Raw genomic sequence first — 25,358 nt, 5'->3', positions numbered from 1 at the left:
GCCCTGGTCCGGGAAGATCCCACATGCCGCGGAGCAACTAAGCCCATGCACCACAACTACTGAGCCTGCGCTCTAGAGCCCACGAGCCACAACTACTGAAGCCCGCGTGCCTAGAGCCCGTGCTCCGCAACAAGAGAAGCCACCGCAGTGAGAAGCCCGCGCACCGCAACAAAGAGTAGCCCCTGCTCGCTGCAACTAGAGAAAGCCCACGCGCAGCAACGAAGGCCCAACTCAGCCAAATAAGTAAATAGATAATTAATTAATTAAAACAAAATTACAATCACCATTAGATCTGTCACCGGTCTTGCTGTTTAATGCGTTCATTTGTCAGTGCCCTTCCTGAAGTGTGTGTCTCAGAGGAAAGGAGCCCTCAGCTGGCCAGCGGGGTCTGTCTCAGCTCCTCAGCTGCAGGAGGTCCCTCTGTGCGCACAGCCTGCCCGCCTGATCGGTTAAACCACCTGTCGCCCAGCGTCTCCTGCATGGAGGGGAGGGTTTGGAAAAGGACTAACTCTTTTTTTTTGATTAATTGAAGTGTAGCTGATTTGCTATGTAGTGTTAATTACTGCTGTACAGCTAAGTGACTCAGTTATACATGTATATATATTCCTTTTCATATTCTTTTCCATTATGGTTTATCCCAGGACTTTGAATATAGTTCCCTGTGCTATACAGTAGGACCTTGTTGTTTATCCATCCTATGTACACCAGTTTGCATCTGGTAATTCCAAACTACCAATCCTTCCCTCCCCCACCCCCCTTCCCCCTTGGCAACCACAAGCCTCTTCTCTATAGGATTGACTCTTTAATGCCCAGTGCAGGCCTCTCCTGGTAGGCTCAGCCCAACATCCTTTTGGAGGAAGGCATCCATTTTGGTAACAGAAACTCCTTCAAACAGTTCCTCGGTTCCCAAACCTTGGCATCACCCTTGACCCCTCTTCCGATCTGTCATCATGTCTATTTGCTCCATCTCTAAATTTGTCCAGAGGCATGTCACTTCTCTCCACGTCTGCTGCTTCACCCGGGTCCAAGCTACCATCGTCGCCTGCCTGGATCATTACCGCGGGCTCCCTGATCGGCTCCCAGCTTCATCATTGCCCGCCCCATCCCCCCGCCATGCTTGTCTCACCACAGCAGCCAAAGAAGCCATTCAAAATGCAGGTCAAACTGTTCCTCGCTAAAAACCCTCCAGAGGCACCAGTCTGACTCCCAGTAGAAGTCACAGTCCTTGCAACCTGGACCGTCACTGAGAATCCAGCTCCCCCCACCCCTCCCCCTCCCCCACTGTGCTCCAGCCATGCCAGCCTCCTGGACCACCCAAGCATCGTCCCTCCTCAGGACCTGTGTGCTTGCTGTTCCCTCTGCCTGGAGAGGTTTTGGTCCTCACACCTTCAGGTTCTTCTGTCAATGTCTTCTTCTTGCTGAAGCCTTCCCTGGGGTAGTGGGCACTGTGACGTGCGGTCCTGACCCCTCTTCAGGAGCGAAGGACTTGTCCCCTGGCTGCTGGGAGGTGCCCTCGGCTCTCAGCCCCTTTGAGGACTGTCTCAGCTGAAGAAAACCTCCTGTTCAAGCACATGCATCCTTCCAAGGCAGCCTCATCCGATGCTGGTGAACATGGGGGATTTGAGACAATTCTGAAGGCTCATCTGTGTCCAGAACTCCATGGGGCGCTGGCTGAGTTCTTCGGCTTCAGTCACAGCTCAACTCCTCCCAAAGCCCAATCCTGCTTCCTTCCCTTCCTCCTGCATATGTGGATTCCAACTGTCCTCCCCAATAAATACCCCCACGCGAATCCCCAAATCAGCACCTGCTTCCCCGGGAACTCAGTTATCCCGGTCACCCAACCTAAAATCGCAGAGCTTCTCCCCAAATTCACACTCCCTCAGCCCTTCCTTCCCTGCTCGTCAGCACCCATCACCACCTACAACCACAGATTCACTTGTTGATTGTCTTTCCTCCCACCAGAATGTAACCTCCATAAGGACAGGAACTTGTTTTGTTTTGGCCTTTCATGGCCCAGAACAGTACCTGGCACCATAATCACCCACTCAGAATTTGCTGAGTGAACGAGTGAGTGAACAGCTACACCATCCTTGACTTGTAGTCAACAAATTCCTCCAAATCCTTTTCTCACACTCTGTCGACTATGACATTCCAAGTTTGTGTAATTGATTTCGGGGCCTGATTCCAGATCTCGACAACCTGTCACGGCTACATTCCATCCTGCTGATTGTGTCGGTCCTGCTTCTGACTCTAATCCCCTGGAGAACTGAGAAGCATACATTTTGGAGCTTCGTCCCAGTCACCATCAAAAATGCTGCATAGAACAAAGTGGCTCTCACAGCCATATTCTCGGTAGCATTTCTGTCTGCTTTTGTTGATCTTATCTGCGTACTGATTTGCTTGTTTATTTCCGTCCCCTCGTTAGCCTACACATCTTGGTAACGGCTGCAGCCCAGGGCCTAGCACTGTGCCTGGCATATTACAGGCTCTTGATACACAAGCATCAGATGAATGAACGTCTCTCCCCCTTACAGAATGTGACTTTGAATCTGCCAGAAGAGGCTTTTGGCATTAATACGTGAGTTACCAGGGCTGGGATATGAGCATGAGGGTCGTGTTGTGCTGGTCTCTTGGCCCTATCACCCCCCGGAAGTGGATGTCACATTTCCACACCCAGGCCTCGCTGGTTAGGCTCTCTGACCCCTTGGGGCACCTCTCAGGGACCACTGTAGGGACATGCTGCCTGGTACTCCCTGTGGCTCCCAGGAATGCTGGTCCTTGGACTTCCAGTGCCATCCCCCGGATCTCTAACAGAAGCGCCGCGGAACTGAGCCGCGGATCTCTCTGTTATCAACCAAGCCACTATGATTAGGAAACACCGTGTGCCTGGACTGTCATTTTCCCCACACTGAGATTTTCCCCAGCAACTCCTCAATCATCACACAAACAAGACCCCGGTGGGTTCACCCACTTGCTCTCTAGACGTGTCCTGAGTATGTCAGGACACTGGGTGGACCTGCTTAGGCTCAGGCTATGAAACTCACGCCCCACACATCATCAATCTCATTCAACAAATACATGTCATGTACCGTTCAAGGATCCGGGAACAGTAGCGAATAAAGTCAAGTCCCTGCCCTTTAGGAACGTACATTTTAGCGGCAGGGGATCAATATACACATCAGGTGATATATGCCACGGAGAAAAATAAAGCAGGAGAGGAGGGAGGCGCCATGGAGGAGGGGTGTTGCCCTTTTACTTAGGGGGCAGGAAAGGGCCTCACTGAGAAGGTAACTCTTGAGATGAGTCCCTAAGGAAGTGATACAGTTGGCCACAGGGATACTCCGAGAAAGAGGATTTTAAACTGAGGGAATAGCCGGTGCAAAGGCCCTGAGGCAGGAGTGTAATTGGCATGCTCAGTGGAGAGCAGGGAAGTGAGGACGGCGGAGCAGAGTGAACAAGGGGGCGGGGGCGTGCACAGGAGAGGAGGTGGGAGAGACCGCGGACAACAGGGTCAGATGGGGCTCAGAGACAACTGGCTCCACTCTGAGTGAGCTGGGAGCCACGGGAGGGTTTGAGTGAAAGGACAGACAGACAGTCTGACTTGCATTCTCACTTGGTTTCTGGGGCTATTGTGTTGAGAAGGAATGTGCAGACAAGGGGAGAAGCAGGGGTACCAGTGAGGAGATAAGGGCTTGGACAAGGGGTTAGCCATGAAGGTGGTAAGAAGCAGTCAGATTGTTTATATATTTTGAAGTCCAGCCAACAGGATTTGCTGACAGCATTGGACATGGGATGTGAGAAAGAGAAAATCCAGGGATGAATCCATCCTTTTTGGCCTGAGCAGTTGGAAGAATAGGATTGCCATTGACTGAACTGAAAAAGAGTGTGAAGGAACAAGTTTGGGATAGAGCTACTTGGACACATTCATTCTGACCGTCTGTTAGACAGCCAGTTGAAGCTATCAAGTCGGCATTTGATGCTGAGCCTGGGATTCAGGGCCAAGGTCGGGCTAGAGAGATACATTGGCAAGCTGTCCCCCATCTCCAGTTTCTGGGGTTCTGCTAATCATACTTCCGGGCACTCTGTCGGGGGTTCAGCCTGTGGGACTTGGGGGTCAATGCCTGGCTCCATGTGTAACTGGCTCCAGGACCTTGGGAAAGTCAGTCCCATTCTCTGAGTCTCGGTTCCTCAACTGGGAAATAAAACTAGCAATAATACACTAGTTTCATGAAGGTTTTAATCACCGAATATAGGCTGTGCCAGTGTTGTGCTGACCTCACAGAGCAGCAGCCATGGATGCCGTTATATTTTGCTGGGCGTGTTTATTGTTGTTGCAAACCCACTGCCCTCTGGGCCTCTGGTTAACTCTGAGCCATGTCCCCCTGGCCACAGTGATGGGGACCAGAGATGGGGCCTTGACCTCCGCACTGCTGATTTGAAAGGATGTCCTGGTCTAATCAGACTCCCTGGGCATGAATTTGAGTTGGGGATGAGGAAATTGGGGCCATCAGTGGTGGGTCTGGAGCCGAAAGGCCATTCTGGGTCACTTCCCATGTGAGCAAGCCAAGGACAGAGTGACCTTGAGTGAGAGACTTCGTGGTGGCTGGTTGGATCCTGCTGTCATCCCAGGGAGGCCCAGATGGCCGTCAGGCCTGTGCTCAGCCTCCTTGAATTCCCACTGGACATCCAGCCAACAAAGGCGTATCTGTTGAGCCCAGGAGCCTCAATGGGAACCTTACGGGGTGATGAGTTCACGGCTCAGCCTGCTGTGGAGGAGATGGGCCCGGCTGCTTCTTTCTCCAATGGGCTCTGGAATGTTCCGTCCCCAACAATCGTGGACGATGGGGTTGAAGTCTCTTTGGGCGCTGTTAAAACAAGTGTGTTTTGAAAGCTTTCTAGAACTTCTGGTAAAAAGCAAAGAGCCGTGAAATCACAGGCATTCCATTTTCCCACATCTCTATCCATGTCCACATTCTGGGGCCATAACCAGCACTGGGAATTGGCCACGGAGGCACTGGATTCATCCCTCGCTTGGCAAAAGGAAAGAAGGAAGGCAGGGACTGCGCTGGTGGCGCAGTGGTTAAGAATCCGCCTGCCAGTGCAGGGGACACAGGGGTTCCAGCCCTGGTCCGGGAAGATCCCACATGCCGCGGAGCAACTAAGCCCGTGCACCACAGCTACTGAGCCTGCGCTCTAGGGCCCGCGAGCCACAACTACTGAGCCCACTTGCCACATGTACTGAAGCCCGCGCACCTAGAGCCTGTGCTCCGCAACAAGAGAAGCCACCGCAATGAGAAGCCCGCGCACCGCAACGAAGACCCAACGCAGCCAAAAATAAATAAATAAATATATTTTTTAAAAAAAGAAGGAAAAGAAGGAAGGCAGACCTAACAGCCACAGGATGGGCAAAACCAGCTTGGCCGGCCCTGGGCAGAGGGGTGGCTAGTTTCCAAGATGGGGCAGCGTGAACCTGGGGGCAACGGCGGGGCCTCTGCGTGGTTGTGGAAAGCACAGAGGGAGGCCCCACCCTACAAGTGCTTCCTCCGTGTAGCTCCGTCTTGCTCTCACTAGGCTCCTTCCAAATCCTTTCATCAATGTCTTAACGTCATGTGGACACATCGCACACGATCAGGAAGACGCCTCGTTTGGAAAATGTACCCGAGGCGCCAGCTCCATACTCCCCACCACCCCACCCCGCCCCGCCATGTACCTGCCTGTGACCAGGAGAGAAGCATGGGGACCAGTCACCGCCTCAGTGCGCCGATGCTGTAAAGTGGCTGTCGCAGCCCGTTACACCCACAGCCTCCAGAGCAGCCCCGTCTACCTGCCTGGAGAGACCAGAGGCACACGGGGAAACGAGGCGGCCGGGGGTCGGGGCCCTGCGGAGGGCTGGCGCATGCGAGGCAGAAACGCCACCTGCTGGTGGACTTCAGCATGGGCAGCTGGCAGCCAGCTCGTTTCCCACTGTCTGGTAGCAGGTGTGTTAAGGCCCCTGCTTTTGCTGTCTGGTTGGGGGCTGGGGTGAAGTGGGGTCTTGGTGCTTTTTTCTTTACATTTCCATCATTCAAAAAAAAATTGCCTCGTGCCCTTTGCAGCCAACGCCCGTCCCCTGACCTAGGCAAACACAGAATATTTCTGCGCACTGTAGAACTTCACATATAGACAATTGTATTTGTGTACTTTTTGGGGCCTGCTACAATGTTTCTGACTACAGTTCTGATTCATCCATTTTGTTGGGTATATTAGTAATTTGTTTCTTTTAATCGGTGAGTGGTATGGGTGTCACATTTGTTTACCTGATCACCTGGCGATAGACATTTTTGTTGATTCCAGTTTGGGGTTATTATGAATAAAGATGCTACGGACACTTCTGTAAACGTCTTCTTGTGGACATATGTTTTCATTTCTCTTGGAATAGTTGGTCATAGGGTAAATGTATGGTTACTTTGTTAGATGTTAACTACATGGTTAAATGTAGAGTTAAATGTTAGCTTTAAATGTTTATGGTTAATTTTGTGAAAACTGCCTCTTTTCCACCAATAATGGATTAAAGTTCTAGTTGCTCTGTATCACGGTCATCATTTGGTATGGTTGTTTGTTTTTTTTTAACTTTAGCCATTCTAGTGCCTATGTAATGGTATCTCATGGGCTTTTGAAACACTGAGATATAATTCACATACCATAATATTCACCCTTTAAAAATGTACAACTCAGCGGGTTTTAATATATTCAGAGTTGTGGAACCTTCACCACTATTTAGCTTCATAACATTTTCATCACTCCAAAACCCTTTAGTTCCTGGCAGAACACTAATCTACTTTCTGTCTCTATGGATTTGTGTATTCTGGAAAGTTCATACAGATGGAATGACAAAGTGTGGCCCTTTGTGTCTGGGTCCTTTCACCTAGCGTACTGTTTTCAAGGTTCATCCGCATTGTGGCGTTTCACAGGACTTTATTCCTCTTTGTGGACAAATATTCTGTTGTATGTATACACACACACATTTTGTTTATTCATTTCGTTGTCAATGGACATTTGGGTTGTTTTCAGTTTTTGGTTATTGTGAATAAGGCTGCTCTGCGCATTCATGTACAAGGATTTTTTGGTGTTTTTTTTGTTTTTTCTGGCTGCACCGTGCAGCATGCAGAATCTTAGTTCCCGGACCAGGGACTGAACCCTCAACCCCTGCAACGGGAGCACAAGGTCTTAACCACTGGACTGCCAGGGAGGTCCCATGTACAAGTTTTTGTATGGGCATGTTTCTACTTCTCTTGGGCATATACCTAGGAGTGGGAAAAAAAAAAAAAAAGAGTGAGCATACGGGTGTGAATTCTCAAAGACCACCATCATCATCACTATCACCATCATCACCAACCATCATCACCAGCATCACCATCATCATCACCAGCAACGCCACCATCGTCACCACCATCACCATCATCTTATCACCATCATTGTCATCACCACCGTCATCACTATCACTGTCTCAGCCACAGGGAAGACTCACTGGTCTCTAGCAATCTCTCTATCCCGAAGAGTGTAGCCACCTTCCAAGTTTTCAGATTAATGCTGAGGTCTCAATGTTGAGGCTCACCCTTTACGAGGGTCTCTCATCTTCCTCCTGATTATTAGTCCCCAAAACTCTGGGTTTCTGTTATCAGTCTTTGCCACCAGGGCAGCCCCAGCTTCTTTTTTTCGTTACCGTTCACTGTTCTGGTTTCAGTCCACTGTTCCTTCTTGTGCGTGTGTAACTTTTTCATGGTTTCATTTACCCTCTTGTGAGCTCAGCAATGCATATAAAATGCTGGCTGTAACTTGTTCAGGATCTAGCTGAATTGTAGTGGACGGACTTTTTAGGATATTTAATCTGCCGTACACATCATTCCTCTGGAAGCAGAAATCTGTGAAGAATGGGGACGATAATCCTGACCTCTGAGGATTGTTGCAAGGAACCAAGATCTGTAAAAGGAAGGTACTTAGCATAGTGCTTGTCACAGATGCAGCCTGCCTGCAGTATCCATTCTGAAGTGGGAGGTAGACCAAAGCACTAAATACAACATGACGCACTGTTCACTCTTCAACAAAGACAAAAGTTAGGCCAGGTGCCCGGGACAAAAGCACCACCTCCGTCTGTGGGGTTTGTGTGCTTGAGCTGGGCCTCTCTGTGGCTAGATGGCCTGAGCACTAAAGCAGGAGTCAGCATGACCCGGGTTTGGATCCCTGCTCTTCTCTTCTCATGCTGTGACATTATTGATCTCTCTAAACCTCAGTCTCCTTAACTGTGAATCAAAGTAATAGACAACTGCCTATCTCACAAGTTGGTTGCAAGGATCCAATGACATTATGTCAGTGACACTTGTCTACAATGCAGCATGTAGATGTCAGAGGTTATTAGGCAGGTAGAACTGGAGAGAGGGAGGTGACGTCTTGAGGCTACGGAGCTCTGTGTCCATGAAATGGGGCTGGCTGGTAGTGTTACCAAGTCCAAGCCCATACTGCTCACAGCTCGATGGGCCAATATATTGAGAGACAAGTTGTTGGGACAGGGAATAGCAACTTTGTTTGAAAAACCAGCGTATTGAGAAGACGGTGGACTCATGTCCCAAAGACCCATCTTGCCTGAGTTAGAATTCAGGCTCCTTTTATACGAAAAGGGGAGTGGGGTAAAGTCAAGCATTTCCTGGTTCCCATCAGCCTCCGGAGAGGAGGTGTTCATTTCTTCCTCCCTGCAGTCATTCACAGGTGGCCCCGCTCTGGAGGTTTCCTGTGAGCTAAACAGAGGTATTTTAGCTTAACGCTCATTACCTGGGAGGCAGGGTTCCCAGAGATGGGCCACTATGTATAATTTAAGCTTATAGGCAACATCCCTTTAGTGATGAACTTGTAATAGAACACAAAGGTTCTTCCCCATTACAGTAGCAAGGGTGGTAGGGAACACTAAGGGTAGGGAGACTGATGGTGATTCAGCTTATCTGGGTTTGAAACCAGCTCCCCCCATTACTAGCTGTTTGACCTCCAGCAAGTTGATGACTTCTCTGCTCTTCAGCTTCCTCATGTGTAAAACCAGGATAAACAGCGATCATGCGGTTGTCGAGACGAGCTGATGTAACATGTACATCATGTAACACACTTCACTGAGTTCCTGCCTGGCACATAGTAGGTGTTGGATTAGCAGGAACCGTTCCTATAATGGGGGATATTTGGAAGCCAAAGGAGTGTGGCGTAAGCGTAACTGGGCTGTCAAAGATTCTGGAGGAACGTTTTACACTCTAACTATGTGAAATGTGTGACATTGGATACGTGGGCTGCAATTTGCATATTTGGAAAACAGACAAAAGCAAGAGAAAAACACTCAGCAGGGGCAGGAAGATTCGCCAAAAGTTTTAAAAATAATTGCGTCAAATGATTTCGTACCAGTCCCTTATGCTGAGGATATCTGCTTTTCCCGTAGAAGATGCCTATTAAAAACTCTGGAGTGAGAATCTTGGAAGACCAGATGATACGAAAGGGCCAAGTTCTGCATGAAATGGTGTGGGCAAGAACCAATTAAAATTTTATCTTCATTTGGACCACAGTTACTAGAGGGTACACACTGCTGGACAAGTTACACACAGGAAGTCTGAACAGGTAAGGAGGCACTGACAAATAAAAAATGTTTCCAAATTATTCCTTTAGTCAATCCACCCTTTAGCAAAGTCAGAAGCGCTGACCCTTGAGCAGTGACTAGTAATAGTAACATAATTTTGCTAGGTTTTCCTAAAGGAGGGCAGTCCAAAGGAAATAGGCAGGGAAAGATACTAGTAAAAACATCGAGAACCAAAACGAAGTTTCTGATGTGTGCAAAGATACACACTATTGAACACACACACTGTGTTGTGTGCAATTTCTGTTTATATTACTTCATCAGTAAAGATGTTCTATTGGTGAAACAATAAATATTCGTATTTGCCATTAAGATACTACGCAGCGTCCAGGGTCTTGATTCTACAAAGGCTCTTGGTTGTACAACACCATCTACAAACAGATACTAGGACAAAGGAGGCAGTGGGCCCTAGAGAGGAATAAAGGTGCACAGCTCACTTCTACAGTATGCAATCGTGAAATGCTGCATGTGCTTGTTCTCTGTTGGGCCATCTGTACAGTAGGGGTAAGAGGACAGACAAAGGAATTCGGTTCTAGGATTATACCCCTTAGTCTGCAAATGAATTCAGTCTCCACATACTCAACTAGAACAGACTGGCAAGGCCAGGAGTAACACAGAGGCTACAAAGGAGAATCCTTGAATTATTTAGCATAGGGCTAATTCTTCTTTTTTCAGTTTTGCCCTCCATCATTCTGAACACTAGAACTTGAACTCAGAATGAAGATAAAGAACAATGTGCAAGTGACTTTTTCCCCTTCCTAGCTATTTTATGTCGTCTTCTATTTTTTTTTTAATTCTGATGTCGTTTATTGGCACAAAAATTACCAGATACAACATGGTGTCTAGACAAGGCTGCACCGTATATTTCGTGCATTTAGTTCAATATTTATTTTGCTCCTAATTCCCAACATGTACTAGACCTTCCCCCTCTGTGTCAGCACCTCCGTGACAGCATTTCTGTATTCCATAGCTTCTTCTTTTTTTATAAATTAGACTTTAGTTTTTAGAGTCTAATTTCTTATAAATTAGACTTTATTTCTTAGGTTTACAGAAAAATTGAGTGGAAAGTTCAGAGACTGCCCATATACCTACTTCCCCCCTCCCCAGTTTCCCATGTTACTAACACCTAGCTTTAGTGTAGCACATTTGTGTCAATTAATGAGTCAATAGTGATACATCATTATCAACTCAAGTCCATAGTTAGGGTTTGCGCTTTGTGTCGTACGTTCTATGGGTTTAGACAAATGTATAATGACCTGTATCCACCATCGTAGCATCATACAGAATAGTTTTGCTGCCCTAAAAATCCTCTGTGCTCCCTTTATTTACCACCCCCACCCCACCCCCCACCCCAAATCCCTGGCATACATTGATCTTTTTACTGTCTTCACAGCTTTGCCTTTTCCAGAACGTCATAAAGTTGGAATCGTACAGTCTGCAGGCTTCTCAGATTGGCTTCTATCACTCAGTGATATGCATTTACGGTTCCTCCGTGTCTTTTCATGGCTTGATAGTTCACTTCTTTTGAGCAAAGAATAATATTCCACTGTATGGCTGGACTGCTGTTTGTTTATCCATTCCTCTGCTGAAGGACATCTTGGCTGTTTCCAAGTTTTGGCAAGTATGAATAAAGCCGCTGTAAATATTCATGTGCAGGGTTTTGTGTGGACATAGGTTTTCAACTTATTTGGATAAAGTCAAATGACTTTTGAATCCTCTTATTTTAACTTTTCTGTGCTGTTTTGTTTTAGATGTGTCTTTTGTAAGCATCATATAATGGGAATTTTAATATTTTTAATTTTTTAATAGATTTTTTAAGTTCAGAGTGATTTTATTAGATCAAATATTCTTTTTTTTAAACATCTTTATTGGAGTATAATTGCTTTACAATGGTGTGTTAGCTTCTTTTTTTATAACAAAGTGAATCAGCTTATGTATACATATATCCCCATGTCCCCTCCCTCTTGTGTCTCCCTCCTACCCTCCCTATCCCACCCCTCTAGGTGGTTACAAAGCACTGAGGTGATCTCCCTGTGCTATGCAGCTGCTTCCCACTAGCTATCTATTTTATCTATAGTGTATATATGTCCATGCCACTCTCTCACTTCGTCTCAGTTTACCCTTCCCCCTCCCTGATAACTGGAATTTTTAAAAGCCAGTTTGTGGAGAGTTAGACAATGAAGCAAATATTAGCAAAATATTAATTGTAGAATCTAGGTAGTAGGTGTGTGAGTGTATTGTATAATGATTTCAATTTTTCTGTATGTGTGACATTTTTCATAATAAATGTTCGGGGAAAAAGTGAAAAACCAAGAAACAAAACAAAACCCTCTGGAGTGTGTGTGTCTGTAAAATCGTAATGGGGCCATTCAGAGGAGCCATGGAGAGGGTCCCACACCGGGAACCTGGCTCTGCCTTCCAGGTGGAGGCAAGTTACTCAACCTCCCTTCTTTTGTCTTCTCTCGGCAGGACGGCAATCACAACATCCAGGGGTGCACGGGTGTTGCAACAACCTACCCAACACTGGGCCTGGGATGCGGTAGTTGAATTAGTTGAATTAATACCTGGGGTTCATTCATTTTCCTGCCTGAGAACCACGGGGAATGTGTTGTGCTGCTGGTCACCAGCAGAGGGCGCACTTAAAGCAAGCAAATGTCCGGGTTTCGCGCCTCGCCTTCCTTTCGGAATATTTTTTATAATAATGCGAAATTCAACTCTACTCAAGGCTCTGGGGTGACCTAAATGGGAAGGAAATCCAAAGAAGAGGGTATATATGTATATGTAGCTGATTCACTTTGCTGTGCAGCAGAAGCACAGCATTGTCAAGCAACTATACTCCAATAAAAATTAATTTAAAAAAAAAACGCGAAATTCAGAGTCAAAGCAAGCCTCCCCACTTTGGGCCTGTGATTCCAGGCATATAACTGGTGTTACTGACGACTGCAGGGTCCTTCTAGCGCCATCGCCCTCCTAGCCTGTGCCCAGCAGCCCGGTGTATGATTCCACCTCCCACTCCTGTGCAAGGACCTACTTCCATAAATGGGTCTCCCACTAGACTGTGAGAGATCCTAGCCCAGGGCCTGGCACAGCGTCCAGGATTTGAAGAGCACTCGATGTGCAATGAATGAACTGACATCACCTCCCCTCACTCACTTTATCTCCCTGCCCAACTGCAGGAGGATTAACAATCTACACAGGGTGTCGCTCATCCAGGGCCCTCCCCGAAGCGTGGCTTGTTCAGCCTGGGCAACAACATTCTCAGTGGGATTATCCTGGGAAGCAAGCGGGCAGGTGCCCCTCTGCATTTCCCCCATTAAGGGTTGAACTGTGCCCTTCCACCCCCCCAGAAGGTATATTGGATTCCTAACTTCCCGTACCTCCGAATGTGATCTTATAAATAAGGTCATTGTAGATACAGTTTAGGTAAAGTCATTAAGCTGAACCCTAATCAAATATGGCTAGTGTCCTTATGAACAGGGAAAATTGGGACGCAGACACACGGGATGAGAATGCCATGTGAAGGTGAAGGCATAGATGTGGGTGATGGAACACCAAAGGTCATCAGCAAACCTCCAGAAGCCGGGAGACAGGCCCGGAACAGGTTCTCCTGCAAGGCCCTCAGAAGGAACCAGCCCTGTCGACACCTTGGTCTCGGATTCTGGCCTCCAGAGCTGGGAGGAACTGTACATTTTTTGTTTAAGCTCCCCAACGTGTGGTACTTTGTTGTGATAGTTTCCAGGAAACTATACTCCCTCAACATGCTTCTCTAAAGGATGTTCAGCTCCAGCTGATCCACCTGGGAACACCCTGCCAATCCTCAGGCTCTGGCTAAACACCAGCCAGTGAAGGGTTTCCAGCTGGGGAGAAAGAGGCGCTGTGTTTAGAAGAGGGATGTGGGCTAAGCAGCTAGCACTGGCGTATCCAGCTCCACCTTGGCTAATGATGAAGTGCCACCGAGAGCTGCCACTTGTCACTGGCCAGACGCATATGGTCCTGCAAGAAGCCTACACGGAGAAGGTAGAGGTAACTGGTCGGGACCCAGTCATCTGGGCCTGGGAGCTAGTGACCCCGTTACTGGGGGACAGACTCTCCCCCTCCCCCCGTGTAAGTTGCCTCCCTTCACCTCCCTACTGGCAAATTCCAAAGCACGGTTCAAGACTCTGCAGACTGCTAGCCGTCCCCAACTCCGTGCTCTTCCATCTTTTATACCATTGCGGAATTATTGCCTGTCACGTGGTTAGCCAGCAAGGCTCCCCAGCCTCCACCGCAGCGAGGCATGGTCACATGACTAAATTCTGGCCAATAGGGTGTGAGCAGAGGTGAAATGTACACTTCCGGATCCACGGCCTTGCTGCTGTGCTGCGTTCACCCACCCCTTTTCTTCCCGTTTTCTCCTGCCTGCTGGCCTGAATGTGATAGGTTGGTGGCAGCTGGAACAGCGTTCCGGGACCGCAGGATGCTAGATGGCAGAGCAATGAGGGAGCATAGCTCAGCTGGGGCTCTGACGAGAGGAGGAAATAAACTTGTGCCATTTTGGCCACTCGTGTTTTGGGTCGTGTTACCGGGAGCCAGGAGAGAGAAGTGGTTGAGAGCCAGACACCCTGGGTTCAACCCCAGGTCCACCACGTCCCGTCAGCGTGACCTTGGGCAAGTCACTTAACGTGTCTATAGCTCAGGCTCTTCACCTGGAGAATGCGAGTAATAAAAATACCCACCCCGGGCTGCCGTGAGAACCAAATTTGTTACTTCCACGTGAAGCAGTTAAAATGATGCCCGTGAGTATCGGCGATTGCACCAGCTGAACCTAGCGTCTAATACGCAGGCTTTCTTCCCTGTATCTACAGCACCAGAGCTGCTCTAGAAATAGTCTGAGCTGAGTTGAACGGACACTAATGCTCCTCATAGAAATACAGGAAGGGGTTTAATCAAGTTTTGTGTACGGTGGAAAAATTAAGTTCAACAGTACTTATGGACCAAAGAGCGCCTTTTTTTTTTTTTTTTAACACATGGGACTCTTCAAGGTTACTGCCCTTTATAGGTAAACGATTCAGAGGGAAAGAAGGTGCCTTTTTCATTATCGACTTCTTGTATTGAATTGTGCGAAATAATCTTCTGTGAGATGATTTGTACAGATTTCCTTCATATATTTTTTCCTGATAATAAAACAAGGAGAAAAAGAAATCAGCAAATGCCTGACTTCCTAAACATTCTACTGTTTAACTGGTGTGTTAACCCCAGGATACAGAGTGCATTCCAGCCCTACGAGCTAAAGGGGGAGGAAGGGGGCATTGCATCACTGCTGATTAGTTTAGCGACCTGCGCACGTGAAATGTGGGGATAGCTTAGAATTCCATGATTGTTAAGACATTTGCTCATCCCATTTGATTTCTGTGAGATTCTCTCTTAATTCTCCTTATTTAGGCCCCCAATGATGGACCCACCGATAAACAGACATTGGAAAAAATACTGGTGGATCCCCTCCGAGTTCAAGCCAGAGCTTGATGAATAGATAGATAAATAAGTAAATAAATAATGGGTTGGGTTTTTTTTAGTGACAAATTCACCTACTGATCTGCATTTGACATCTTCTGTAGCTGGAACTCTGAACTACCCCTGGGGCCTTTCTGAAATGAAGAAGAGGCTCCAGACTTGTGCCCAGGAGCCCCTTCCTCTCCCCGGAGAGCCCTCCCTGCAGTGGGCAGCTGGCACTGTCCTCCCCCACGTCTGAGCCAAGCAGCCTCCTCCCGGAAGCCCACCCGGTGCCCTCCCCTGGGACTCCTGGTGGCCTCCGTGTACTCCATCACCAGCTCCCATGTCCGAGCCTGCTGGGGTCCGCCAGTGCCCAGGTGAGGACCGTCCAAGGAGGGGTGTTTACAGGTTGAGGGCACAAAGGAATCTCAATCCCTGGTCTGCGCAGGGACCAATGGTTTCCTCGCACTTAATTTCTGGCTTCTTAGCTCTGAGTCCTTCTTCCCCTTCTCTTTACCAGGAGGCTATGCTATAGCCCCAACCACTGCTGCTACAGGGCCTCTGGTGAAATACACCCCAAGGGTCCTGAGCCCTTGGGTGGGAAGGATTCAAGGAGGGTGAGCCAGGGGTCCAGGAAAGGACGGTGCCTACTCTATGGGCCCTGCACGGCCAGCGCCTACCCCCGCCTTCCCCGAGCCTGATTCCCTCAATGATGCCCCCAATTCCCACCTGCCCCCCTTGACCCTAACCTGATCCCAGCCCCCTCTGCCTGCCCTCCCCACCCGTACCCCTATCTCCCCGCTCCCGCCCAGGCCCCCGCCTGGCACTGACTGCGAAAGCTGCTCCTTGGCCAGGCTGAGGTTGTTGCAGTCCAGGGCTCTGCGCAGGTCACGCCGTTGGCACTGCTGCTGTCGCTCAAGCAGCAAGGCGGTGCGAGCCCGCTGGACCCTCTGCCGGTCCCAATCCATGTCTCGCTGGCGCTCTTCTTCCTGGAGCCTCTGGAGAGAGGAGAGGTGACTCACCACCGCCTGTCCCCAGCACAAGAGCCCCAAGGGGATTGTCTCGAGGAGCCAGCCTTTCATTTTACAGATGGAGAAACTGAGGCCCAGAAGGGGGCAGGTAGGTGAGCAACGTCATGCCGGAAATCAGAGGAGACCCCCCCCCCACCTGTCATCATGCTGGTGGCCCAGCTGATTCCCCCTCTTGGGAGGCCTTGGCTGGTCCTCTGAGCCTGAAGGGACAGCAGAGTCTCAGTTCCAACAGTGGTTCCCAGCCCAGGGCTCCATAAGCAGGGCCCACGGGTGTCAGGTCCTCTGCATCTGGGATGCTACCAGTGGGCAGTGGCACCACCTGGCTGGTCACTGGGGTCCTCTGGTCACTTCTAGAATGTGCTGATGCCACAGCCATTGCCACAGGGACAATGGCTCAGGATCTTGGGGGTGAATTTCTCTGTGCTCTTTACAGCAGAGTGCCTTGAAAGTATCGTCTGCACTTGCTGTCTCCTGGCCCTCCTGCCTGTTCTCTCTCCAGCCCATTAGACAGGCTGCCACCCCTCCACCAAAGAGGTGACTGCCCAGTGCTGGGTCCGGCATCCAGTCGGCAGCCCGCCAGTGGCGTTTGACCCAGGGGTTCCCACGCTCCCTCTGAATTCACCACTGCTTGCATCCCTCCTACCTCTCTGGCTGCTCCCTTTCAGGCCGCTTTGCTCTTTATAAATGATGGGGGTGGGAGGGGAGGGTCCCTCTGTCTACGCTCACTCCCTTTGTGATCTCCAGGTTCGCTGCTTTAAATACTCTCAGTGCAGTGATGACTTCCTGTTTATGTCTCCAGCCCAGATCTCATTCTGAGCCCCAGACTCTACATCCAGCTGCCTGCTGGACTTTACTTGGAAGTTGTGTCAGAAAATATAACTTGTCCACCAGTAGCCATTTTTCCTTCTTTCTTAATAAAAGAATCACCAGCACTTCACTGCCTGGAATAAATACTACATTTCTTCTTTATAGTTTGGGGCAACCTAGTGACTGAGTTGTCCGACGAAATGTCTTGTGAAACTTCTAGGAAGTGTCCTTAGCGTTCTTACCCCTTCCTTCTTCCTGCCAGCTGGAATATGCATATGATGACTGGAGCTCAAGCAGCCATCTTGCACTAAGAGGTGGGAACCAGGTGATGAGGATGGCAGAACTTTAGTCAATGGTCGTGGAGCTGCCATACCAGCCCTGGGCTGTTTTCTTAAGGATTTAGTCTACATGCAAGAGATAAAGTTCTATTTTCTTTAAGATGGTGTTATTTGGGATTTTCAGCTGAATCCTAGCAGACATAGATATCTAAAGAACATTGCACACAACATATCCAAAATTGTGCTTGTGATTTCCATTCTCCCATGAACGTCCCTCCTGGACTTGTTCCTACCACCATCTTCCCATCTCTGTAAGTGCCAACTCCTTCCTTCTCGTTGCTCAGGCCAGGATGCCTGGAGTAATCCTTAACTCCTCTGTCTCTCATATGCCATGCCAAACCCTTCAGCCAATTCTGTTGGCTCTAACTTCCAAATACATCCAGAATCCGACCACTTCTCAGCACCACTGCTGCCAGCGCCCTGGCCTCAGCCAGCACCATCTCTGACCTCGACCATCAGCCTCCCCAGTGATCTCTCTCCTTCCTGCCTTATCCCCCTAAGTCCACCTTCAACACAGCGGCGGGAGGGATCAACTGTGAGATCCTGTCTCTCCTCTGCTCAGAACCCGCCAGAGCTCCCCATTTCGGTCACAAAAAAAGGCAAAGTCTTCCCCAGTGACCTGCCAGGCCCTCAACCCTCCGCCTCTTGGACCTCATCCCACCCTCTCCCCTCCCTCCACTCCAGCCACCAGATGCCTCCTTCTCTGAACACGTCAAGACGGCCCTTCCTCAAGGCCTTTGCCCTTGCTCTTCACCCCGCCTGATCGTCCTTTCCGCAGACACGTGCAAGGCTCCCTCTGCACCTTCAGCCCTTTGTTCCAGAGCCATTGGTCCCCTGATGACCCTCCTCACGCCCAGCAATCTCAGCCCCTTCCCCAGCCTCCTGCCCTCCCTAGCACTTGTCCTCCTCTCACTAGAACACAGACTCCTTGAGGGCAGCTTCTAGGGCCGAGCGTGACAGTAGCTATAACTAGATGCTTGAGGAAGGTGGCAGGGAGCACAGGGCCCCATCTGAGGGCTTGCGGGGGACAGGCACCAGCTTCTCCTGGACTTGCTGTTTCTGAACCAGGCGGATGTGCTCCAGCTGCTCCCGGCTCATGCCCTTCCAGCGGTTGGGGACCACGCGATGGGGCCCGAAGGAGCTGGCTGCCTGCTGGGGGTTTTCCGAGAGCAGGTCCCCACGCAGCAGGTTGGAGATCTCGGCCAGGTTGTCCTCTTGGTCCTGTTTTTTCTGTCGGATTTTCTTTTCCGCTGACTCCAAGGCCTGCTCAGGGCAAGATATTAAGGGAGATGCTCTGAGTGACCCCGGTGGGACTGAGGCACGGGCTGACAAGTCTCACTTGGGGCCCTTGAAGGAAGAATGTGCTCAAGGGCACCGGGGATGGGGGCGCTTGTCAGGCATGGATGTGGGGAGGCCCTCAGACCCCCAGCTGCCTGGGAGATGCTGGGTGAGTGGACTGGGCTCAGGGAACCACTACCTGTTGGTCGTGTGCATAACTGCTGCACGTCTTTGTCTTCAGTGATTTGCCAAAGCAGGGAGCTGCCTCCCCCTGTTAGGCTGCCATCTCCCCTGGGCTTGGCCTCACCCACCCCAGGACAGGGCTGTGTACCCCTCCGTGTGGTCCTGGTCACCCTTGGACGGCGGCGGGCCACAAAGAACAGCCAACCAAGTGATTCACAGCAGTGGTGATTTCTAAAAGGTGCTCCCACTGCCTGCAACCTCAGCCCCAGGGACAAATAAATTCCTGGCCAAATCCCTATTCACATGAGGATGATGGGTGGAGGGAACGGGCCCTGGCTGTGTGACCTGGAGCAAGTCACCTCCCCTCTCTGGGCTGCAGTTATTTCTCCGTAAAGTCAAGAGACGGATTGAGAGACATTTGTCAGTGTTACCAGTTCTCTTTAGTAATGAATGGACAGGGCACTTTTTGAGGTGCCCACACACAGCAGGTGCTCACAAGGCCAGCTGAACTACGTTACGTAAGCCCACGCCTTGCAGCTGGACAGGCTGGGATTTGAATACTGGACTTGCGGTCTTTGGAAGTCCAGTATTTGAATCTGCCAAAGCAACTCAGATTAGTACTTAGGCATCCCAAAGAAAGTCAGTTCCCCACTCTGAGCCCGTTTCTTTATCGATTAAATTGGGTTAATCACGCCCCTCTGAAAGGGTTGTTGAACACAGTGACTAATAAGAGCAGCCGATTGTTGCAGGGATTAAAAAGAATTGCTGGGCTTCCCTGGTGGCGCAGTGGTTGAGAGTCCGCCTGCCGATGCAGGGGACACGGGTTCGTGCCCCGGTCCGGGAAGATCCCACATGCCGCGGAGCGGCTGGGCCCGTGAGCCATGGCCGCTGAGCCTGCGCGTCCGGAGCCTGTGCTCAGCAACGGGAGAGGCCACAGCAGTGAGAGGCCCGCGTACCACAAAAAAAAAAAAAAAAAGAATTGCTATCATTGATGAGTCAAGGAGGCTGGGGCACGCCGGGGAGGTGGCTGTGTGTTTGTCTTCCCCTCCAGACAGAGCCTGGGGTATACACCTGGTTCTTGTTGAATTCTTTCACAGCTGTACAAACCGCCCTTCTGGTGGTGCTTTCCAGATTCTGTAAATGCTTGGCTGTTTCGTCAAACTGCAGCCTTGTCTTCAGGTAGAGATCCTCTGGAAGGAAGCAAAACGCAATCAAACCTTGCGTGCCTGCCCGGAGATCCTTCCGAGATGTGCAGAGCACCCTGCGGAGTAACTGTTTCTCATCACGGCCCCATCCAAAGAAAGGGGGTGTATCGGAAGGCTGTGGGAGATTGACATGAGTCAATTCAAGTAAAGCTCTTAGATGGGTGCCTGGCAGTGTTAGCAATCACCCCTGTGGCCTGGTAATGTCTGCTGTGGATTGGTAATGTCTGCTGTGGATTGGTAATGTCTGCCGTGGAACCAGGGGAGAGGGGTTTAGAGGGCAGCATCGCAGGAGGTAAGGTCAGACTTGTTGGTCCTTGAAATAAATTTGGTTTTTATTGAGTAAAATGAGAAGGTATTGGTTTTGAGCAAAGGATCCAGCTTAACTTTTAATGGGATCATTCTGGCTGCTGGGTTGAGAAAAGACTATAGAGAGACTAGGGCAGAAGCAGGGAGACCAGTTAGAGGTTATTGCAGTGATCCAGTTGGGAGATGCTGACTGCTTAGTCCAGAGTGGTAGTGGAGGACATGGTGAAGGTGGTTGGAATTTGGGATGACTTGCTGCTGGACTGCGTGTGGCATTTGAGGGAAAGGAAGGAGTCAAGATGACTTGGGTTTGGGCCTGGGCAACTAGAGGAACAGAGCTCCCATTGATGGAGGTGGACGGTCAGGTTCAGGGGATGATCAGAGTTTCTTACTGGACACGAACTGATATAGGCTGGACCTATGTCTTGCCCACACACTGAGGGCCGGGAGCGATGCTGAGTTACCCTGAACTCCAGCATCCCACTGGGGCCCGGACAGAGCACAAGCTCAGAAGGTGTTTCCTGCGTGATGAGCACGTGGCTGAAGATGCTTAAATCCTGGAACCTGGGTTCTCATGTTTCTTTCTTTGGCCACGTGGCCAAAGTAACATATTAGTGAGACTTAAAAGACAAAATGAAACAAGAAAAAAAAAAGGGGGGGGATTGTTTTGTTGAAGGAAGTATTGAGACCCATTTGTCTTTTTTGTTCCATTACCTGCGCATTTCTGGTTGGCGCGGGCCATCTTCCATTCCCTTTGCTGTTGCAAGGACCATTCCCTGTTTTGTTCCTCTTGGAATTTCTTCCTCTGATAGAAGTTTAAATCCTCTCCCATGAATTTCTGCATTCCTGATACTGTATTCCGAGCATCATTATCTGACTGCCGGGCTGGAAGATCTTTCTTAAGGGCTAGGGGGTCGGAGAGGTCAAATTCACGGCGAGTTTCTGGCTTCTGAAAGCTCTGTTGGAAATCACTGATAGCTTTACAGAGATTTTTCCTATCTCTCCTTTCCCGGTCTTCTGATATGCATGCGATCTTGTCATTTTGCCTCATTTCAGCAGCTAGAAGAGATACAGCTTACGATTCAGAGGAAAGACATAAATTTGAATCTGAGGCAGGAGATAGATGGGTCCCAAGCTAGGCCTTTACAGCTGGCCTCCCGTGTACATTTCATGGAGCAGGAGAAAGTGGGCTTTGGGCCGGACACTAACAACTAGTCTCCTGTTTGCATTAGGACATAGATGGGCTCCAGGTTAGACATTTAAAATCAGCCTCCTGTTTGCTCTCCGAAATGGAAGTAACAACAGAAACGAGGTAAATAGCCAGGCTTTGTCTCCTGAGGACGCCCGAAGATAACAGTCAGTGGCAGGAACAGAGAGGGGCTAACCCTTGTTTGGGTAAAGGATCAAAAGGTCACATATTTCCCATCCTTGGGGCAAGGGAGACATTGCACATGTGCAGAAAGGCTCCTTCGGGGTCAAAAAAGGAGGGGGCACCACTCCATAACAGGTGATGCTAAGGCCGTCCCATAGGCCTCTGGGCTGAAATACCATCTTGCAAAAAAATTTGCGCACGCATGTTGGGGAGGGTCCTAGGGCAGGTCACGTGTGGAAAAAGAAGCCAGATGATTGGCCAAAGGTAAACAGACCTGGAAGAACTGCCCTATATGAATGACGTCACCACCTCTTTACTGGGCCCCTCCTCATTAGGGGGGACACCCACACCCTTTCTCTCCCCGTGTGCATCTCTGCCCTGCTTCTGTCTTAACTAAGCAAACTGTTTCTCTGTATGCTCTCCCACTTGTTGTGCTGTGTCTCTAATAATAAACTTTGTAACTGTTTTTACAGTTTTTGCCTCCGTGAGAAATGCATTTTTCACTGGAGGCAAGAGCTAGGGGGTGTGGTGACTAGGATTCCTGCTTTTCATCCAAGCTCCCCAGGTTCAATTCCAGGGCAGGGAATTAAGATCTTGCTTCACGCCACCACTCACTGCTGCCTCTCCAAGATCAAATCCACTTAAAAAGTGATTTTTAGTGATTCTAAAAGTAATCCAACCTTCCAAAAACTTAACACAACCATTAAAGGATTAGTATTCTGAATATTTAAAAAGCACCTACAAATCAACTTAAAAAAAAAAACAATAAACAGCCTAACCAAAAAGGGGGCCAAGGAGAGGAAAAGGCAAATCAATATAAAGAAACCTGAATGATCAATAAACTTGTGAAAAGATCATCAACCTTACAAGATGGGAAACATCCAATGAATTGGAGAAACATTTCCAATGCAAATAATAGCAGGTATTAGTAAGGATGTGGGGAAACAAAGATTTCTCGTTTACTGCTTGTGGGAGTGTAACTTGGTACACTTTTATAACTTTGGAAAGCAATTTGCCAACATCCTGTAAAACTGAAAACATACATATACTATGACCTATCAATTCCATTTCTAGGTACACCAGGGACATGAACATTGGGACATAATGCAGGACAGTCATTAAAAAACTGGAAAAAATCTAAATCAGCCACCAGTAGAGGAATAAAGAAATTGTGGTTAAAATTCATATGACAAAATATCATAAAGCAATTAAAATGAATATTCTGTATGTAGATCACCTATAAATTCCAAAAATAGACTGTTGAATTTTTTAAATGTTGCAAAAGGATACATTCAATATAACATCATTTATGTAAAATTTTAAAACACACAAATTTTACATTGTCATGGATGTACATACCTAAATAGTACAAGTACAGAAACATGCATGGGAATGATCACACCTCTGAGAAGGGAAGAAGAGGAAAATGGTAAGGTGGGGGAGAGCTTTAGCTATGTCTGTATAACATTTAATTTTCAAAAAGCATGCTTAAGATATCTAAATCCAGTTTGGCAGAATGTTCATATCTTGTCTGGTGGTGGGTATGTATATGTCTGTCACGTCATTTTTGTACGTTTGAATTACTTTTTTAAACAAAAAATTTATTGAAGTATAGTTGACTTACAATGTTGTGTTAGCCTCTGCTATATAGCAAAGTGATTAGTTATACATACATATATTCTTTTTCATATTCTTTTCCATTATGGTTTATCACAGGTTTGAATTACTTTAAGCTAGAATTTTAAAAGGTAAAAGGTTTAGAAAATATGAAACAGTATAAAGAAGAAAATCAATTTCACTCATCATGCCATCACTCCAACTTTACCACTGCTGACATTTTGGTATATTTCCTTTCTGTCTTTTTCTAAGCATATTTTTATGTATTTTAAAACATATATATTTATATATGTATTTAAACTTAATTGATAACCCACTGTATATACAATTTTGTACCCTGCTTTTTTCTATTTAAAAAATCTTTACAGTGCTTTAAAAGAAATTGCTAGACATGATGGGGGAAAAGGAATACTATTTGAGTATTTGATCTAAGAGCCAGAATACTATTATTTGAACCATATCTGGTTCTGAGTCAGCTCGGGGGTATGAGCTCAGAAGTGTGTGTTGTCTACTGTAAACAGCTGTCCCCGGTAGAAGGTCTTGAACTTTTTGGCAGAAAATGTGTGTGTTTAAAGTTTTTCATACCCAGTTTTTTAAGAAAACAGAGAAAAACATACATTTATCCTCACAATATATTTCCTACAGCTCACATAGAATTCAATAGCTGTTTTTCTTTTAAGTGAGGAAGCATCAGTGCATTAAGCTAATTGAGCACAAGAAATTGTGAAGTTTTAAAAAGAGGAAGAGCATGAAAATTGCAAGTTTTTACATATGTGAGGAAATGTGAACTGGGGTCGAAAGGCACACAGCCCTGAACCGCTAGATGGCCATTCAGGGAATGCTCACCAAAGGCTTCCTGTCTAGCTTTTTCAGTTGCTTCTTTTATCTTCTGGTCACAAACCTGAACATCCCAGGCTTCTGTGTCTCCCTGGGAAAGGAAAACAAAGGGAATTAGAGCCAGATAATTTGATTCAGTTGATAACAATCCTACTGTAAGTCAAATCTTGTCATACCCGGATGCTTTTGCTTATAGCTGGTTCTTCAGCCTGTCTTAAATTTCCCTAGAGCTTCCTTCTCCCCTTCTCAGTCAATAGATCCTCATCCTCAGAACACTGTTTAGGCATCACCTCCTCTGGGGAGTCCTCTCTGATTTCCTCTCCCAGCCCCAGTTGGTGCTCCCTGGCAGCCTTTGCTCGCCTCCTTCACAGCACTGACTCCACTGCATTATAATGTGACCATTTTAATGCCTGCCTCCTCCACTCTGGGCTATGAACTCTGCAAGGTCAAGTATTCCCTTGCTCCTCATCTCCTGGGCCCAGCTCAGGCTTGCCACAAAATAGGAACTCCACTGGCATTTGTCAAACGAACGGACTGGAGGGAATTCCTGGCAATGTAGAAAATCCGGCTCAGAGAGAGGAGAATCACGTTCCAGTCTTTGGCCGTTAACTCCAGGCAAGCTCTCTCCCCGCTGCAGGACTCAATTTGCCTGTCTGACAAGGGACAGGGAGCATTATTTGGTCTGTTAAGGTCTCCTCCATCCTCAGCAAAGTTAATACATGGAACAAATCTTCCCGGCAAAGCCTGGAGCCGTCTGCAGCTGTGCCTGGATCAAAAGTTTCATTCCAAGGGTTCATCACCTCTCGTTTCCCGCCGCCCGCCTCGCTCGCCCCCAGCCGCTCCTCCACATTCCCTCCCGGCCCCTTTCCCTTCCGGGCCGGAGGGTCTCACCCCGATGATCCTGTTCCTGGCATTGAAGATCCGTTTCTGCCTGCGCAGCTCCTCATATCTCCTTTTGGCCAGGCCGAAGTTCTCCTCCAGGTCCTTGAGCTGCGCTACCTCCATGACTGTGAATCGCCAAGAAATTCTAAGAGGTTTTTAAAACATGCGAGATTAAAAGAAAAGACAACAAACATAAAACAAGCTCAAGCCAAGCGAGCCTGGCTCCCTAGGAGATTGGGCTGGTGGGATCTGAGCCTGCTTCAGAGGTTCTCAGTCCGGCCTTCTCCCACCGCGCCAGAGGCGAGGAGACCCAGTTTCCTCGGAAACAAAAACAACTCCGGTTGCTAAGAAACAGCGCAGGGCTCGCTCGTGTTCTCGTTTTCCTCTCGCGAG

At 48.4% G+C, this 25,358-nt stretch overlaps 1 protein-coding gene across 1 annotated transcript; it reads right to left on the bottom strand.

Moving 5' to 3' along the window:
- Window positions 1–14,707: 14,707 nt before the first annotated feature.
- RIBC2 (RIB43A domain with coiled-coils 2) lies at window positions 14,708–25,088 on the bottom strand. Its single transcript, XM_060024007.1, has 7 exons — window positions 24,975–25,088; window positions 24,093–24,174; window positions 20,972–21,316; window positions 19,821–19,939; window positions 18,324–18,551; window positions 15,944–16,110; window positions 14,708–14,796 (listed from the first exon to the last, which is right to left on the bottom strand). The coding sequence occupies exons 1-7, from the start codon at window positions 25,086–25,088 to the stop codon at window positions 14,718–14,720; spliced, it is 1,134 nt and encodes a 377-aa protein (XP_059879990.1). The 3' UTR covers window positions 14,708–14,717.
- Between the last annotated feature and the right edge of the window lie 270 nt (window positions 25,089–25,358).

The sequence above is a fragment of the Delphinus delphis genome, chromosome 11, assembly GCF_949987515.2.
Source record: "Delphinus delphis chromosome 11, mDelDel1.2, whole genome shotgun sequence".
Classification (NCBI taxonomy): Eukaryota; Metazoa; Chordata; class Mammalia; order Artiodactyla; family Delphinidae; genus Delphinus; species Delphinus delphis.
This window is presented reverse-complemented; position numbering and strand designations above follow the sequence as displayed.

Bases quoted from the DNA above. Each gene is read 5' to 3' on its own strand.
- RIBC2 (XM_060024007.1), bottom strand. From the start codon at position 25,088: ATGGAGGTAGCGCAGCTCAAGGACCTGGAGGAGAACTTCGGCCTGGCC. The intron at 21,317-24,092 runs GTGAGCATTCCC...TATCTCTTCTAG, and splicing joins AGCTAGACAGGAAGCCTTTG to CTGCTGAAATGAGGCAAAAT. The intron at 19,940-20,971 runs GTAATGGAACAA...GCTTCCTTCCAG, and splicing joins CGCCAACCAGAAATGCGCAG to AGGATCTCTACCTGAAGACA.